Here is an 18,477-nt window from a genome sequence, read left to right on the forward strand (position 1 = left end):
TTGATGATTTGGCAATTAAGGTTTTTAAGTTCTTCCTCTTATTGTACTACCCACATCTTGAATTGCAAAGTGTCAGAAACTGCCTAACGTTAAAGGGATTCCTCTAGGCAGTCGTCCTCAATATTTAGTTAGACGAAATCAACTGTCGATATTGGTAACACTTTTTATTCTTAATTTGCCTTTGAAAGATAATTATTGAATACTTATTGAAAAGTACTCAATATTTGCGAAAGAGGTCTTGATTTTAATTTAATTTTAATTAACTTAATGCATGGTAGCATTCTTTAAAATTAAATATAATTTATGCAGCGAAATGGAAAACGATCAAAGTGTGGCAATTCCAGGAAAATCTCAGAAAATGATAAACATGTAGGAAAAACCATACGGAACCTTCAGAAGTTTCTCTTAATGTGCTACTTCGTCCAACCAACTATCGTTAAATGATAGGGCGGGAGTGAGAGGGCACATAAAACAAAAGACTTCCTTTCTCCACTCCCTTTTCCTCTGGTTCTTTTGCCAAAGCTTGTTTCAAACTCTTGGAAACATTGTTTGAACATAATACATTTGGTTACTTTTATTCTTCCAGGGATTGTGTTGGGTGGTGCCTAGAGCTAACTGCCTTTGGAGTTACAGAAAAAGAGAAGTAGTAACCCTTCAAGAAAGAAAAAGAACAAAGTTACCCAACCCGCGGAGGTTGTGACAACAACAAAAAAGTAAAAGGCACTTTACTTAAAGGCACAGCTCATTTCACTGTCCCGGCTCCGTGCTTGGTAGCTGAGAGATGGCTTGCATCCCCTCTGGTTTCTAAAGATCGCGAGGAGCACCGCTATAAACACGACTGTAAATTGGGAGCGTTATTTTAGGATTGATTCTGCTCCACGAAAGCTGCGGTTGCTAAAAGCAAAGCTCCCACAGCAGCACGCACCTCGCTTGCCCTCCACGTCCGCCTTCTCGGAGCATCCAGCGCCAGCCCCGAGCTCAAAACCTGGAGGGAATCCTGGACCCGCAACCTGACTCCGCTGGCCGCCGATTGGCCCACGCCCCGAACCCCGCCCCCAAGGCCGGGGCGGCCGTTTCGCCGGGACCCGCCCCCAAGCCCTGGGAATCGCCGCCTGGGAGGCCGGCTGCGCCTGCCACTCAGCTCGAGTGGCAGAGGCTCTCGGCTCGGAGCCCCGCCCCCCTCCCCCCTAATTGATATTATTGGAGTGTGGAGCAAGCGGCCGGTCTGCAGTCGGAGACTTGCAGGCAGCAAACACTGTGCGGACCAAAGGAGGGAAAAATTTTTTTTAAAAGCTAAACGTGGAGCAGCCGGCCGTAGATCGAGAAAGGGAATCGATGCGTGGAGCGCAATAATTTTGTTTTTTAAAAAAGCCCCACATACTCCGGAGCAAACAGCATTTAAAAAGCTGCGACTCAACTGAAACCTAAGATAAAACCTGCTCATGCACCATGGTTTTTCAAACTCGGCACCCTTCTTGGATTATTTTATGCTACATCTGGCTGCTCCGCTTTGCACACACCGTGGAAGCGCAGGCTGCAAAGGAAGGTAAGGTGATGGGAAAGCAAAGTTTGTTCTGACATTTATTTAGCTGTCTACCTGCAAGAGCCGGCTGGTCCGCGGGGTTGCCGGCCGCGCCTCCGGAGCCGGGCGAACCTCCCCCGCCGGCTCCCCGCCCCCTCAACGTTCGGGCCGCTCCTGGCGGGCGGGTGGCAAGCGGGCTGCTCCGAGAAGCTTGCAGCCCCGCTCCCGGGGCCGTTCGCCCGACGGGAGCGGGATTTCTGGCGCAGACTGTACAGAGGGCGTGAGCAGCAACGGAGGGCAGGGGGCGGGGGTGTGGGAACGGCCGGCAAGCTCATTCTCCGGGACCCCGGGCGGGTCAGATCTCTTCCTCTAGCCCTCTCCTCTTCCTCCTCTCGCCGTTCGTCTCCCTGGGGGTAAGCTGCGGCCGGAGTTGGTCGGAGACTGGGGAGTGCAGCCTCTAGTATCCTGACCACCCCGCCGGCGAGCGGCTGGAGTCCGGAGCCTTTCTAGAGGCGCCGTGACTTGGGTGAGCTCCGAACGCTCGGGTTACTAATGAAGTGCTCACTGCGTCCGAGGAGCCGGCGCGGGCCTGCGGCTGGCGCTCGGCCGCCTGCACGGAACAATAACGCCGCGGAGGTGAAGCAGCGGGCGGCGCGCGCTCCGCGCCCCGCGGTCGGGAGACATCTCCATTCAGCGCGCGCCGCGCGGATCCCGGCGGCCGCAGGGACAGCGGCAGCCCAGAGGGCTCGGCCGGACCGGGGAGGCAGGGGACGGGCTGGGTCAATGCAACTGATTACGATGCCTCCCGGGCGACCAGAGGCCCCCAAACCTCTGCCCCACAGTCCGGCAGTTAAGGAGTGCTAGTGGTCTAACCTTGAAAAAGACCTGGACCCCGAGGGCTAGCTCTGGTTGACTAGAGCCAGGATTCGTTTGGGCAGTCAGATACGCCTGTATATGGCTATTCCCCCCACCCCCTTCTCCTTTGAACCATTAACAGAAAGTAAAATACCTTTCGGTGCCTGTAGTTGGAGCTGGGGAAAAATAAATCCTGTCAATGGAAAGGTCTTGCTTCTGAGCAGTGTCACCATCTACCCGCCCTCCTCCGTATCTTGCAGGCTGTAAGTCTAAGGTTGATTTCCTGATATTTAAAAGCAGACTACTAATAATTACTTGTTCCTAAAGTGTGGAGGTTGGAGAAATCTATCAGATTTAGGTCATGGTGGTCGGGAGTGGATACGTACCGGTACTCGTTCCATCTATCCCTGAAAACTTAGTTATTTAGTGCTGCTTTTTAAAATTCTCTTCGTGGACTCTTCTTCGGTCACTCAAAACACCCTCTCCCACAGCCAAACGCCATAGTCTGCTCCTTGATCCAGCCTGACCTTCTGACCCCAGTTTCCGCATCTGCAACCTGTGTTGATGTTGAACCCATTCAGAGAAAACCTTAACTTCCAGCTGTTGGTTTCGCGTTTGCAGATGAACCCACATCTGCTAGAAACACACAGCCATACACACCAAAGTCCACACTTCTACTCGCGTGACATTAGCGATTAGGGACATTGAATCCTGGAAACTTGTATTGATGCCCCTGGAAGAGCGGGACCCGAGGAAAAGTTTGCACCGCCGGGGCGAAACCCCGCGCGCGAGCTCGCACAGACCCGGGCTGGAGTTTGAGCTATAAATAACTGCATCACTAGGGGGAGAGGTTCCTGCAGTCAGAATGGCTTGCTCGCCCGCCTTCCTCTTCTGGGTGCGAAATACGTGGAGAGGATTCTGATTCTAGGAGGCCGAATTCTTTACATGCAGAAGTGAGCTGTTTAAAAGGTGGGCGGGGGTGAGGAATGCGCTCCGCTTCTCGGTGGCAACGCACCCGGCGCGCCACGGTGGCCCAGGGCTGCCGTTCTGGGAACGAGCAAGCCCCGAGACGGCGCCGCGGCACCCAGGGGCAAGCGCCGGGAAGCGCCTGGAACAGGTGCCTGGCTCTCCGGAGCGGATGTGGGGGGAGTTACGGGAAGAAGGGGCACCCCCCTTTCTCCCCTTTTCCCGCACACGTTCTATCGGGGAGGTCAGTTTGGCTACTGGGAGCGCGCGTGTAAGTCAGTCTGACGTTTGGAGGCGAAGTGCAGCCGCCGTTTTTCCTTTCGTTAATACCGTCGCCGCGCTCCCTCTGAGGAGACGCTTCCCGATAGCCCCTCTCCTCCTCCCGGTTCCTTCTGGAGCTAGGGCGCCACCGGCTCCCTGGAGTGCCCAAGTCTGGCGGAGGCGTAATGGATGTTTCGGCCTGCGGGCGCGCCAGTCTGGCATCCCCCTCCCCGCCCCGCCCCGCCCCACCGGCGGCCCCGCCCCGGCTCCAGCCGCTGCCCGCCCGGCTCCGGGCTGGCTCCGCCGGGGGCGACCCGCATCTTGCTCTTCACCCTCGCCCCCACCCCCTGCATCCCCCACCCCGGCCCGCGAGGCAGAGCGCAGAGTCCCCGAACCCCGGCCCGCGTGCCCTGGGTCCTGGTTGGCCGTCGGGCTACGCCTCTGCGGGCGCGAAGGGCGGCTGGCGCTCGGTGCTCTGAGCGGGAAGGCAAAAGCGCGCACTTGCAGGCTGGCACAGAGAGCGGACGGCGGAAGCGAGACACGGTGAATCGTTCGAGCTGGTTAAACGCTCAGGGGCCGGTTTCCCTTTTGTTTTATTTGTTCATTTGTTCTCTCTTAACTTGTTTGCCATCATCACCGCCCCGCCGGGGTCCCTGGTTCCCACCCCAGGCTGTGCTGAGGGGTAACGGAAAAGGAGTAAACAATCATCACAGTGTTTTAATTCACCCTCAAAAACGACCCAAGAAAGTTTCCTGGGTTTAAAATTCACTTGTCTCTTGTCACTGCGGAAGACCGAAAAAAAAATAATAATAATAAGTAATCTCAAAAGGAAAATACCTGGAATCCATGTTGTTTGTCCACGTTGAGGACAAAAACAAAATAAACTTTAAAAGTTACTCAATGTAAGTTCAGTAATCTAAACATTTATGGCTGTTCCTAGTTCGAAGTACAACTTGATATTTTAAAAGTGTGGCTTTGAAATTATCATTATTATTTGAAAGGGAGTCAAGTGTTTGTAACCAAGGTTTTGTGCTGTCATGGTCTCCCTGAGAGTCTTAAGTATAAAACATTTTGGGAAAAATGTGTTTCTATATCCATTTTCAGTTATAGGGAATAAACTTGACTAGCTTGAAGGAGTTGAACACATAATCAACTGTTTCTTTTCTTAGCGTAACAAATTTTCGTTACCTTTAAAAACACATTTTTTTCCCTCTGTTGGTCACTGAAAAGTTTATTTAAGCATGTATTTAATTTAAGTTCAAATTTTAACATTTTGCTGAGGATGATGGTAAGCGTATTTACATACTTGAAAATGTATTCACCATTATTTCTGGACAAATTGATACGTTTGCTAAAATGCTATAGAATCATAGAAATATTTTTAAAGAATACAAACTCATGTAACTCTGCAACCGGTTTGAGCAAAGAGTGAATGCTTTAGGAGGGGAATCGTCCTAAAAAGCAATAAAATATATTAAATTGGAAGTATGGTATATATTAATGTATGATATTTGCATGCATTATCTTATATTAATACCATCAGGAGCATTAATTACATTTATATAAATATTAAGTTAAGTGTATTATGCTTTATGGTAGCATAAAAGCAGAATACAACTGTTTTTTAAAAGTCAAGTCAAAGTTTAAATATTCCATTTTGAGAATTACGTACTGCTTTGAAATATTAAGAAATTAGAAAAATAGAAATATTGAAAACAAATGTTTGACTAACCCAATAATATATCTTGTAAATGATAGGAAATTTATTTTCCTCATGATAACATTGCTTAATATAGTTTTTAATTGTATTCATTTTGGCTTAAGAGAAGACACTGTGTGTGGAAAGTTTAAAAAAAAAAAAAAAGCTCCAATTCTCAAAAGGCACTAGGAAGTACTTTTGGAAGAATAGTACAAATTAATGACTGGCTGAGGAGTAATAGGGAAGTATGCTTTATTATGTTAATGTTATTATATTTGACAAAGTTTAGAGCAGTCAGTGGTTTACAAAATTCTTTACAATATATTATTACTATAGAATCAGTATACTTCACATATCAATTTTTTACCCTTGCTTTCATGCTACTTTTGAGTTTTTTAGTTAATTTTAATATTTTAATTAAAAACTATAATGCTAGTGTTTTAATATCTTTTTTCCCCTAAGAAAGTGGAATATATTTGTAAGAGGTAGGTATACATTTTGTCATTCATTAATGTAAATAACTCTTTATTTTAAATCATAAAATGGTAATTATTTTAAAAATTAGATCGACTTTAATAACTTTTACAAACATGTTTTCATTTCTCATCTGACATTTAGAAATGCAACTTTCTTTTTCAGTACTACTGCTGGATTCTAAAGCACAACAAACAGAGCTGGAATGGATTTCCTCTCCACCCAATGGGGTAAGGGCTTCTCCTCATAAAATATCAACCTTTATTTTTTTTAAGTAAGAAATAAAACCTTTTCCTCCTCCCCCAGTGGAATTATTCACATTCTTCATATTTAAACTGTTTTGATCTCCAATATCTTGTTCAATGTTTTGTTGTGCTTATAATGAGGCATTGAGTTCTTTGAGTAGACAAGGTATATTTAGAACATTGGAAAATGGATAAAAAATAAGTTCTTATTGTGAGTGGGGCCATACCTCAGGTTCCAGGCTATAACTGTTAACTAATTACAGAGAACATGCTTTTCACGAACTCACTTAAACCTCTTTAGTTGCTTTAGACTTCCTTAGTATCATCACCAAGTAGGTTGTATGTAGTTCTTTAAAACAGTAGTTCTTTAAAACTGTTTTCCTCTTTTGAAAAACGTTTTAGCATCATTCAAAATATACTTGAAAAGATAACTAAAAATGTAATATGCTCAATATTTTAACATAAAATTTGCTCTAAAATATGATTTGGATTTTCTGAAATTTATATGTTGTGCTATCTGTTGTTATTAATCAGAAGTGATGGCACAGTACGCACATATCAGAGTAAAAATCTGTTATCATAAATGAGTGAAAGCTGTCCAATAAACTTCTATGAAAATATAAGTAGATTCTAAAAAAATTCTGACCGTTATGTTTCATATATCTGATATATTACTTCTTAAGATATATTACTAATATATATAAGATATATTACTTACTTAAGTTTAGTTCAGTGTCTATGTCTTCAGGTCTTATTTTAATTGTGAGACAGGACACATACTTCATCCTTGACTAAGGAAAGGGGCTCCAAGAAAGGTAAATGTACCCCATTGTTACTTAAGTTAATCTTTGGTACAATAAAAAGTCTGGAGTCAAAGAGCATGAAGTATAAGTGAGGATATAAAAAGTGTAAGAAACTTTGCAAAGACAAGAATGAAAGTCTGAAAGGGATTTTTGAGTATAAGAACATCATTAAATCAATATGTCATAAGCTAGAAGTTAAAGAATGCAAAATGTGAACAATGCAAATCTGTTTAAAGTATTTAGGTTTTTTATTAAATTAATATTTGAGAAACGCTTAAGATCATATTGCAGCTATCTGTATTGGTCAGACAAAGCTATGAAAAATGACAAATATTTACAGATTAAATATAAAAAGTATGCTAAGTTTGAAGTATGAATGTCATACTTTTCTTGAAAGTGGAGTAGTTTCCATGAGTAAAATAATATACACTATAGGAAGACATTCGCAATAAAAAATGAAGCACCTTTCTTGCCAATGACAGATGTGGCCCATTTTGCACCATCCATCAATTAAAACAAATAGAGATACAGCATGGTTTTTAATCTGTAAGGGGAAGTAAACTGATATATTATTGTAATATTTCATCCATGTAATCCATAAAATGATAAATTATGACTGTCTATGTTATCTTGGACTGAAATGGACATTTTATCAGTCCAAAGTATCTTGAGTTAACCGTTAACCCTACATATCTTTAGGAATCAACAGATAATAGAAATGACGACTGACAATATATTCCATATATGAAATGGATTGGCTTACATGTGGTTAAATATCTAACTGGAAATAAAATGTTATTAAGATATAAGTGTCTAGAAATAACTTTATAAGCATACTATAAAAGCATGCTAGCCGAATTAAGACTTCTTTCCCAATGGTGTTGTTTGTAGAAATCACCGCGGTCTCTTAGAAAGTGAGATAATAAAAGTTACATAAAATGCATTTATTTCGTTTCACTCTTTGTTATTTATGCAACAGTTATCTTGAAATTTTCCCCGCAGGAGTAAATTTTTAATTAAACATTAAAATTAACTGAGTTTCATTGGTAGTAAAGTTGATTTTTCATACATTGAACAAAATAATATAATTGTTCTTGGAACTAGAAAAAAGAATTCTTGAGATATATTCCTTTCTCATAATTAGCCTTCGTTTCTTGTAACTAGGGAATTGTTCAAAAGAGCTCATTTATCCTTGGAGCTTTTCATTTTTTGGTAGATGCTACTACTAGTTTTACTTATTTTAATAATTTCAACCTAATTAAGAGACTAAAATCTGCTTGTCCAAATGGATGAATTTGGTTATATTTGGCTAAGGGCCATTCAAGCAAATTATGAGCAGCTAACTGAAACAGGAAACTATGTACTCCATCAACTAGTCACAAACTCCAGTTGTGTTGAGTAAAAGCTGAACATGACAATTGGTTGTTTGCTGCATTTGAGGACCTTTGATGATATGTATAATAAAATTGTAGCAAATATATAATATGTCATCATAAGAAATTTCTGAATTACAGTATACTACTAATTTGTCTGTCTTGTTAGTTTTCTAAGAACTGCTTTTAAAGTTAGAAATTAGTATTTCACAGAGCATTTAAGTAAATTGATTTTTCTGATCGAGTTTTACAAATAAAACTCATTACCACATGCTTATTAGTTTTTCTTGAAACGATAGTTTTCTGCTTTTCTTGAAACGATAGTTTAAATATTTCATGCTATGTGACTTTGGATTAGAATACTAATATAATTTTATATTTGGCATTTCCTGTTTGGGAAATGAATATAAGTAGGTGACAATTTCACCATTAAGGTATCATAAATACAAACTTGGAAATTTTGTAATAATGGTAAGAAAGGACATAAACAACTGTTCTCTTAGGCTTTTAGGTGAAATGAATTTATTAACTAATGAGCAATATAGATAGATTATATAAGACTTAATCTTTAAATTGTTGCAAATTTGGCTAAGCTTATTGTTTTCCTTTTTTGTGAAAATATATGAGTTTGCTGTAGTGTACATTATATCAGCATATGAATGGACATTTTTAACCATCTGATATTTTTCCTGTCAGAAAGCTTATTACTGAAATATGATCCAGCATGCTGATTTGCCATGTACATTTGATTGTCTGTTGAAAGCAACTTATTTATAAAGATGTATCACACTTTTATAACTACTTATTTATAGTTATATGGCATTATGGATAGTATTGTATATAACACTGCAATAAATAAATAGCTCTGTAAAATGTTCCTCCCTTGTATCTCATTTTGCAAAGATCGTAAAAGATTTCTCATTATGAATATCAACATGTTGTGGAATGCTTTTACATTTCAGAGTACTCTTGGCATTTTCTTCCCTGTGTTTTTAGGTACTCTCTAAGTTTAACATCAACACTTAAAATGTCAATGGAGTTATCAAGAATTCTGCCATGTATCTGTATGTATATGCATTAAATGGTAATTTAAGTAATTTTGTTTTGTGCTTTAGTCTATAAAAATCCCAAGCTCAGTGGAGACATTGGCATAAGCAAACATTTAAAAAGCAACACTAACACACTTGCAAACAGATACTAAGCAAAATGAAAGATTTATTGTATGCATAAACAATACAAGCAACAAAAATGATGTTCTGACACCGGGATGAAGCTGAGCTGAGACTCTGTTCTAAAGGTTACAGTGTTCCTCAGGGTAGGAATTCACCTAGCTCTTTGAAAGATATGCATCTGTGCTACACTAAAGATTCCTCATGCACTTGCAAAAGCCAAATGTTATTTTTTGCTGAATGACTGATGACCTTTTCTAAATTTTACAGTGGGAAGAAATTAGTGGTTTGGATGAGAACTATACTCCGATCCGAACATACCAGGTGTGCCAGGTCATGGAGCCCAACCAAAACAACTGGCTGCGGACTAACTGGATTTCGAAAGGCAATGCACAAAGGATTTTTGTAGAATTGAAATTCACCCTGAGGGATTGTAACAGTCTTCCTGGAGTCCTGGGAACTTGCAAGGAAACCTTTAATTTGTACTATTATGAAACAGACTACGACACTGGCAGGAATATAAGAGAAAACCTCTATGTAAAAATAGACACCATTGCTGCAGATGAAAGTTTTACCCAAGGTGACCTTGGTGAAAGAAAGATGAAGCTTAACACTGAGGTGAGAGAGATTGGACCTTTGTCCAAAAAGGGATTCTATCTTGCCTTTCAGGATGTAGGGGCTTGCATAGCTTTGGTTTCGGTCAAAGTGTACTACAAGAAGTGCTGGTCCATTATTGAGAACTTAGCTGTCTTTCCAGATACAGTGACTGGTTCAGAATTTTCCTCTTTAGTCGAGGTCCGAGGGACATGTGTCAGCAGTGCAGAGGAAGAGGCGGAAAACTCCCCCAGGATGCACTGCAGTGCAGAAGGAGAATGGTTAGTGCCCATTGGAAAATGTATCTGCAAAGCAGGCTACCAGCAAAAAGGGGACACTTGTGAACGTAAGTAAAGTGTGCTATTAAAATTTCACTTTGCACTTTCTTCTATATCAGAGATTTTAAGTAATAATGACTATTAAGTAATAATGACTATTTGAACAAGTGAGTCTGCTGTGTGTGTACCAGCAGCCCAATTGAGTAGATCTTAAGTAAAGTCACTATTGAACTTATCAATGATTCCCCATAGTGATATCTGCACTAAGGATTCAGTAAATATTGCAATAAATATCGGCGATAATAATATTTGTTACTAAAATTTAATTGGCCCTATGCTTGACATAGAAGACAACAGTTGCACATTGGGCTACGAGCTTTAAGAGAGGAGATTGGGCAGAGTGAGGTGAGATTAATCAGGATTTAATGATGTGTGATTCCTCCTGTCTTGAAACCCATATCGTCTGGCCTTGTGGATAACAGGAAAAGGATGTTAAGGGGTCTGCTAACAAGAGTTCTACTAATAGGCAAGACACATGCAAATAGATTTACAAACTTATAGAATTATTTTTTATAAGTACTAAAATTTTGATTAAAAAATCAACAAATTTCCCTTGCTAACTTTCTGAGGTTGCTTCTGCCAAAGCCATATTTCTTTCCTGGACTAAATAATTAAAGGAGTATTTCTCTGATAAGTCATAATATAGGTAGACCACATTTTTGTGGAAGTGGGCCAAAGTAAGTTTTAGTTATCGGAATACATCAGCTGGACGTTTTCTGTTTGTTTTGAAACAATAATAACATATGAATTAGTGAACCTTTTCCTTTGTATAGTAAAACTGAATTTTCTCTTACATAGCTTTATGTGGTCATAATAATTGGCCAGTATTTTTCTATTTAAAAGTATGTCACAGGGACCTTCAAAATTAATAGATATTTTTCTGTTTGTGGATATCCTGAAAATATAATAAGGTTATATTACTTATAATATAATATAATAAGGTTATATTACTTATGTCTCTTATAACTTAGAAAACATAATACGTTCCCCAAAATAACTTTCATGTATTCTTTGTACCCCTAAGCCAGCTGCATAATTTTAATATTTGTACATCCTAGTTAATTTAGAGGGAATTGTAGCTAACAATGATAACTAAATGTTTTTGCTAATTTACTATGTGCAGATACTCTTCTGAGTGCTTTACACATACGAGTTCATTTAATAGATAGATAACATTATCATCTCTATTTTACAGAAAAAAAAATGGGGCTGTCAAGGGTAAGTTGCTGATCGCAGCTACTTCAGTCAGTAGTATTTGTCCTAGCTTAGATTCAAGCTCAGGTTGTTCTGATTCCAGAGCCGGGACTTTCGCAACAGTATTGCCCTGGTTTCCGTCAGAAAGCAAGGAGAATCCTGGCAAATATTATTGTTTCATTGCTGAACTTAAATGCCTTGGTCCTAGTAGTTTGTTATGTAAATCACATTACTTCCCCATAAAATTCTCATTCTAGTAGAACATTTCAAGAAATAATTTAACAAATATTTAGATCTGTGTTGTCTAATAAGGTAGCCGGTGGCCACATGTGGCTCTGAGCTTCTAAAAAGTGGCGATTCTAAATTGATATGTGCTGCACGTATGAATTACATACTGAATTTCAAAGGCTTAGTACAAAAAAAAGTGACAAACATCATTAGTAATTTTCTATGTTACTTAGATATTGAAAGAATCATACATTAGATATATTTGGTTAAATAAAATATTAAAATTATTTCAACTGTTTCTTTTTACTCTTTTTTGATGTGGCTACTAGAAATTTAAGAATTACATATGTGGCTCACGTGATATTTCTACTGCACACATTATTTAGGTAGAGTAACTGAGCAAGTATATTTTTTCTGTCCTGGTTGAAGAGTTAAATACTTCATGTGGATGGTTGCTAGCATATAAATGCCTATGACCCAGCACTCAATTATCATTCCTGCCATAGCTGACATTGTAAAGTGAACTCTGAGCTAAACAAATAGAGATGCTATAGGTTCTGGTCCCATTGACCAGTTTAGCAGCCTCCTTTGACACTCCCTGAAGGAATCAGACCTGTCTACCCACTGTCCTCTTCTCCTTTCCTTCACTAGTAGTATTTCTTAACAAGTAGAACATCCTGCAGGTTCCACATGTGTGGAAATCAAAAACTGATGCAGATTTATCACTACTAATAGGCAGAATGCTATTGCACTTGGTAAGTATAGAAATATTCTTAATGAACTAATTAATTCAATGAAAAGGAGTGTTTTTATTGACTGGAAATGTTTTTATTGACAAGTACTTGAAAATGACAGTGGACTCAACAATAACTATTATAAGAACATTTTAACAACACACTATCACACTTCAGCTGTGAAAGCAGCCGGTTTCAGTAGTATGGAGATTTTGATTGTGAAAGTGGAATTTTAGATGTTTGCACAATTAAAAACGGGACACATAAAATTGCATATAAAAGGCCTTATCCACAAGGCCTTTAGACAATTACATTTGTCTAAAAAGAAACTAGGAAATAATATTAAAAGTCCTGTTCTTTTAAGGTTTAAAAAAGTTTAAAGCAAGTTATAGTCTCTTTTCTTTCATTTTGTGGATTTAACTCAATTGATTTCTACATTTACTTGTTAAGAAAAACAAACAGGAACTGAGTTCTACACTTCCTAAGTATAGAATTTAGTAAGAAAAGCAGTCTTTAACTGCAGTAAAGAGATATATTTACCATGACGACTCCAATTTCTTCCAAATGAACAAAATCATCTTATTAAATGTGGTACTATTAAGATTATTCACATTCATTTATTTTGGTTTCGAGAATTGGAACCACATTTGAGTACCAAAATTATTGTCGCCTGCAAACTGCACCAAGGTACTTAAAAATGAAGTAAAATTAGTTCACTGTCATCTACTTTAATCTGCATTGGAATAGGTAGAATTAGGTATTAACAGTGAGAGTTCATTAAAAATATGTGATTAAAGGACTCAAGATGCCTCCTTATGGTTCAGCCGAAAAAGGCTGTGTGCGCTAATTCAGGTAAATTGTCTATCGTGTAACGTTCTTAATTTTTAACCTTAGTGATGTTGACAAAGGAATTAAATACCTTATGCTTAACTGTGGCACTATGTTCATTTGCAAAAACACTTCCCTCCTGGGCATAATTCCAACGCATTGCTGTGAGAGTACTTGCCTCTGGAATGAGTTCAGGCCTGCCTTTATAAGTATTTCTCCTGTTTCCTTTCAGTGATCCTGTTAAGAGTTTGAAAATAAACTCCAGTCCCATACAGAGGAAAACTAAAGTGTCTGGGAGAGGATGTTAGTGAGCCCCTAGCCAAATGATGGTGGTTAGCCACTTAATGGCAAGTTTATCTGGGCACTTTCTAGAATGGCAGCCCATTGTGATGTGTTAAAGTATAGTTTGAAATATGAACAACTGTGAAAACTGAACACAGTTTTGATCAGTTGATGGAAAAGCTTTTACTTCTTTGTGATTTTGGAAAAAATAACTCAATTTTGAAAACCACATGTTTGTCAAATCTAATATATAGAGAACTTCTGTCTAATTTTTTAATATAGTGATTTTAAGAAAACATCTCTTGGGCTTCCCTGATGGCACAATGGTTGAGAGTCCGCCTGCCGATGCAGGGGACACGGGTTCGTGCCCCGGTCCGGGAAGACCCCACATGCCGCGGAGCAACTAAGCCCGTGAGCCATGGCCGCTGGGCCTGCGCATCCGGAGCCTGTGCTCCGCAACGGGAGAGGCCGCAACAGTGAGAGGCCCGCGTACCGCAAAAAAAAAAAAAAAGAAAACATCTCTTTACAGTCATTTAAAAATATAATTCCAGATAGCATGCTTCGATTGTCAAACAGTCCTTTTGAAAATATTTAGCATATCAGTTACATCACAACTTCTATGCACAGTAACCAATATATTTAGATAAAAAGTGTAGTCATTTTAAAAAAATGAGAGCAGATTTTAGTTTACATATATAAATATTTTTAGACTAATAAATCGTATTCTGAAATATAATTTGAAATTTTGGGAACTTTTGTAGAATTTTATTCCATTTTAAAAGTAGAAGAGCATTTCTCAAAATGTGGAACTCGGTATTATAACTTGGATTTGTATAAGTGGTTTGTAGTTTACACTGAAAAATTATGTTCATTTTTTCTCATTTAATCCTTACCACACCGCTATGAGGTAGAAAGTATTATTTTTTCTTTCTTTCAATTTAGGAAGGAACTGAAGCTCAGGGATATTAATAAGTAACAAAATTGGATGAGAATCCAGAATCCTGTTTATCAGTTCAAGTCTTTTTCCCCACTGCACCACACTGCTCCCTAAAATTTGTCCTGAACTTCAACCAGTGGATTTTAGTTACTGAAGAACTGATGAAACTTTATTCTAAGTAGTGTGACCATAAGTCTAGTTTGCTGGGGATAATTGTTTTACTTATTACACTGTGTCTTTTTGCGTTCAAAAGTGTTCTGATTTGGATGATAGAATATATGGTCAACCTAATTGTAAAAAGTCCAAGGATGTAATGCAGTTTACATGCACATACATCAGAACATAGAGATGTGAGCTGCTTACATTATTTATATTGCTTAATTTTAATTTTCTGGGTTAAAGATTTAGTAATTTTTTTGATGATTTCATGTATAGGGGGACTCAAATAATCATAGATTTCTAGTTTTTATTATAAGGAATTTCCCTAATAGTTTCTTCTTAATATTTTCTATTATCAAGTTAGCAGATATATCATTAATAGTATAAAACTTAGACATATAACATGTTATATGTTACTTCAATAATTAAAACATTCAACTTAATAGCATTAATAATATTGAAATCTGTGTGTTGATTAGATTTTTGAAAACCATGTGTTTTTTTCACAGAAAAGAAGCATGTAATTTGTACCATTACTTTTCATGATAACAAATGAGTTTTTGTGATATATAGTATTTATAATCAAATATATACAGAAATGTAAGGTACACTATAGGGTTAATAGCTCAGATGCTGGAGTCACAGAGTTTTTAAATTCTGGCTCAACAACATACCAGGTGCATAAACTAGGACAATCTCTCTAAGCCTTAGTTTCCTTAAGTATAAAATGGGGCTAATAAAAATAGTACCTCCCTCATATAGAGTTCTTGTCAGAAGTGAATGAAATAATGCATGTAGAAACCCTAAGAATAGTATCTGAGACATAGCAAATAATCAATGAATGCTTGCTATTATCTTAGTATTAATAATGCAACAAGGAGTTGGCTAAGTACAGAAATTTCATGGCAGTGAGTGAATGAACATAGATCTCAAAGGCCACAGATAGTTAAATATCCTTTAAGTCAGTAATTTCATCCCTGGTAATTTACCAGGGAAGATATTTCAGTGAAAGAGAAGAACTTTCTATATAACCTTTTTTCCCCTCCAGCAATGTATATAATTTGAAATATTGAAAATAACCTAAATATCCAAAGTTAAGTGCGTCATCTTGATTGAACTTAGTCCTTAAAGTATCAACAATGTGATATAGGAATTTTAAAACATCTTATTAATAATTTTGAATGAAAAATAAAGAATAAAATGTATACACTGATATTTAGAATTAAGCAAAGTATGCATAGGGAAAAGAATAGATGGGAACATAAATATCGTCACAATGAATGTGTCAGAATGGTGAAATAGTGGGTGATCTTCTTTCTCTGTGTTTTTAAACTTTCTTGAGCATTAACCTTTTTTAGCAATATAATTATAAGTTTTATGTAACCTGGTAGCTCATACAAAGACAACTTGAACCATATCTCCAAAATATGGGTTTTTAAATTAAGTTAGCATCTGTATAAAATACAGGGCTCAGGCAATAGAACAGTAGTAAATGGCAGGTATAGTTTAAATGATTTAAAAGTGGGGAGAGTCAAGGCATTCAACAAAAACAGGTCATAGATTTTGTTTGTTTTTAAATTATTAATACATGGCAAGAGCTGTTTTAAGTGTTTCACATGTGTTAATTCATTTATTCTTACAGAGAGGTAAGCACTGTTATTACCCAGTTTAAAGGAGAAAAACATACTTAAAAGTATGTAAAACATAAAAGTGTTACATTTTATATATTAAATCATATTTACATAAATGATATGTATACACATTTTTATGTAAGAAAACTAAAGCACAGAAAGGGATGGCTTAAGTACCCACAATCACCAAGAGCATAGAGTGGCCGACTGCTGTTTAATCAAGGCAGTCTGGCTCCAGAATCCCTGCCCGTAACCAATACAGTGGACCACATCTTTATAGATGAGCATATTATCTATCACAAGGAATTTTTAAAAAATAAAGTTTCTTTCAGGATGTCTTCATGGTGATACAAATCTGAGCACTTTCTTTCATTTATAATAATTTCAAAATACTTATATCTCTGTCTTTCCCAACATTCTAAATATTTCATCTGCTTTGCCATTTTCTTTTCTATTCCGGTTCTTCTTTCATGGGGCGGTCAGAATGCACTTTGTAAAACACAACATAGACCCTGTTACTGTATTATTCAGAAAGCTTCAGGTTCCTGATGATCAATAAAAATTCTCTGTTTCTTAGGGTGGCATTTAAATACCTCCTACTTGACCCTAGTATTCTTTTCTAACTTTGAGTTACGTAATTTATCATCCTTGAGAGCCCTGTTCCCTCTGCTTGGTACTGACTGGTCTCTTGTTCTACCTGAAGCACATCCATAGATGTTTTTATGATGCCCTATCACTTAACCTTTGGTCCCAAATAAACAGAAAAACAAATAAACCATCATGACAAATAAATCATCATAAACCATCACAATTACCTATTGTATTTTAATCTCTCACATCCCCAATTTCTTCAGTGACCTCTCTTCCAAATTCTGATGGTAGATACTGGCTGTACCGTTCTCCTAGTTTTTCCCTTGCCTTACCTTCTTCTACCAGCAATGCCACCTACCCTATCTCAGGCTGTTGAAATTTTGCCTTTCCTTACATTTCAAATTAAATGGCACTTATACCTTGTTAAAAGATCTCTGTGGGTTCTTAAAAATACTTTGCCCTTTCTCTCTGGGGATCTTCATATGCGATCTGATTTTTATCAATGTTTGTAATTTCCTTTTACAGCTTCTAAAGCTTCTTAACAACCAAAACTTACTTATAGTATTCTACCTACCTACCATGGTACCTAGCACAGTTCCTTGCACCACCCAAGTCTTCCAAATAAATGTTTATCAAATTTCTTAAAGACTTTGAGAAATTTGGTTATACACTACCCACTCCCAAGGCAAAAATTTTCTTATTTCAAATTCATATCACTAGTTAATTCCTTGTTGTGTAAGTCCAGTCTCTGTGATTAGTCTTAAACTTTGTAAGAGAACCCTATATTGTATTTCATTTTGCTCATAGCATATAGCAAGTTGATATGCTAAGAATTAGCAAACATGAACAGGAGTCTGCTCCAGATATGAGGAATTTATTTCTATGAGAATAATGTAAATATTTATATTTATTCATTATCATATTCCCATTTTCTATTTGTCCATTGTCTTTATGTGTCTTTCCTTTTAACTACTCCATCTGCCTCTTTTAATGAACAGAAAGCTATTTCCCCCTTTACTAATGTAATATTTATGTCTTGAGAAAGAGAGTTGCAAGAGCCTGATACATTTTCTAAAATAAGGTATTAAAGCTTATTTATCTTATATGGGAAAGTAGCCTTTGTTTTAAGAGTATATTGGTCTTCTTCCAAATTATATATTGTAAATATTATCTTGGTTTGCAAAAAAAAAAAAACGAAAAATAAGAGAAAGAAACAAAACTGAGAAATCAGTCCCTAAACTAACATTACACTCTACTCTATAAATTGGAAATTATGTAAATTCAGTATCACATTCAAATATATTTCTGCTATTTCAGTTATAACTACATTACATTGCAATTTTTATACTCTTCTTTAAATTATTCACTTCAGAAGCTTATAATACTTGTTTTTTTAAGACTTTGTGAATAGGTAATGTGCATAGATCTGGAACAAATGCCATCGCTGTGTGCTGCAGTCTCAAATACCTTTTTCCAGGAACAGCTACTGTTAATCAGTTTCTTCTGTCCTTTGCGAGATATTTGCTCATAATTCCTTAAAAAATATGGAGGGCTTCCCTGGTGGCGCAGTGATTGAGAGTCCGCCTGCCGATGC

General features: G+C 37.8%; 1 protein-coding gene across 6 annotated transcripts in view; it reads left to right on the plus strand.

Annotated features, from left to right (window-relative positions):
- Positions 1–1,340: 1,340 nt before the first annotated feature.
- Positions 1,341–18,477, plus strand: part of EPHA7 (EPH receptor A7) — a gene marked incomplete at its 3' end in the record, with an annotated part of 163,884 nt that continues 146,747 nt past the window's right edge. For all 6 annotated transcript variants that reach the window (XM_082855902.1, XM_082855903.1, XM_082855904.1 and 3 more), the window contains exons 1-3: positions 1,341–1,546; positions 5,943–6,007; positions 9,638–10,307. In XM_082855902.1, the coding sequence (XP_082712028.1) occupies positions 1,450–1,546; positions 5,943–6,007; positions 9,638–10,307 (832 nt within the window). In that variant the 5' untranslated portion in view covers positions 1,341–1,449. The remainder of the gene's footprint in view (positions 1,547–5,942; positions 6,008–9,637; positions 10,308–18,477) is intronic.

The sequence above is a fragment of the Leucopleurus acutus genome (assembly GCF_964270905.1).
Source record: "Leucopleurus acutus genome assembly, chromosome: 15".
Taxonomy (NCBI): domain Eukaryota; kingdom Metazoa; phylum Chordata; class Mammalia; order Artiodactyla; family Delphinidae; genus Leucopleurus; species Leucopleurus acutus.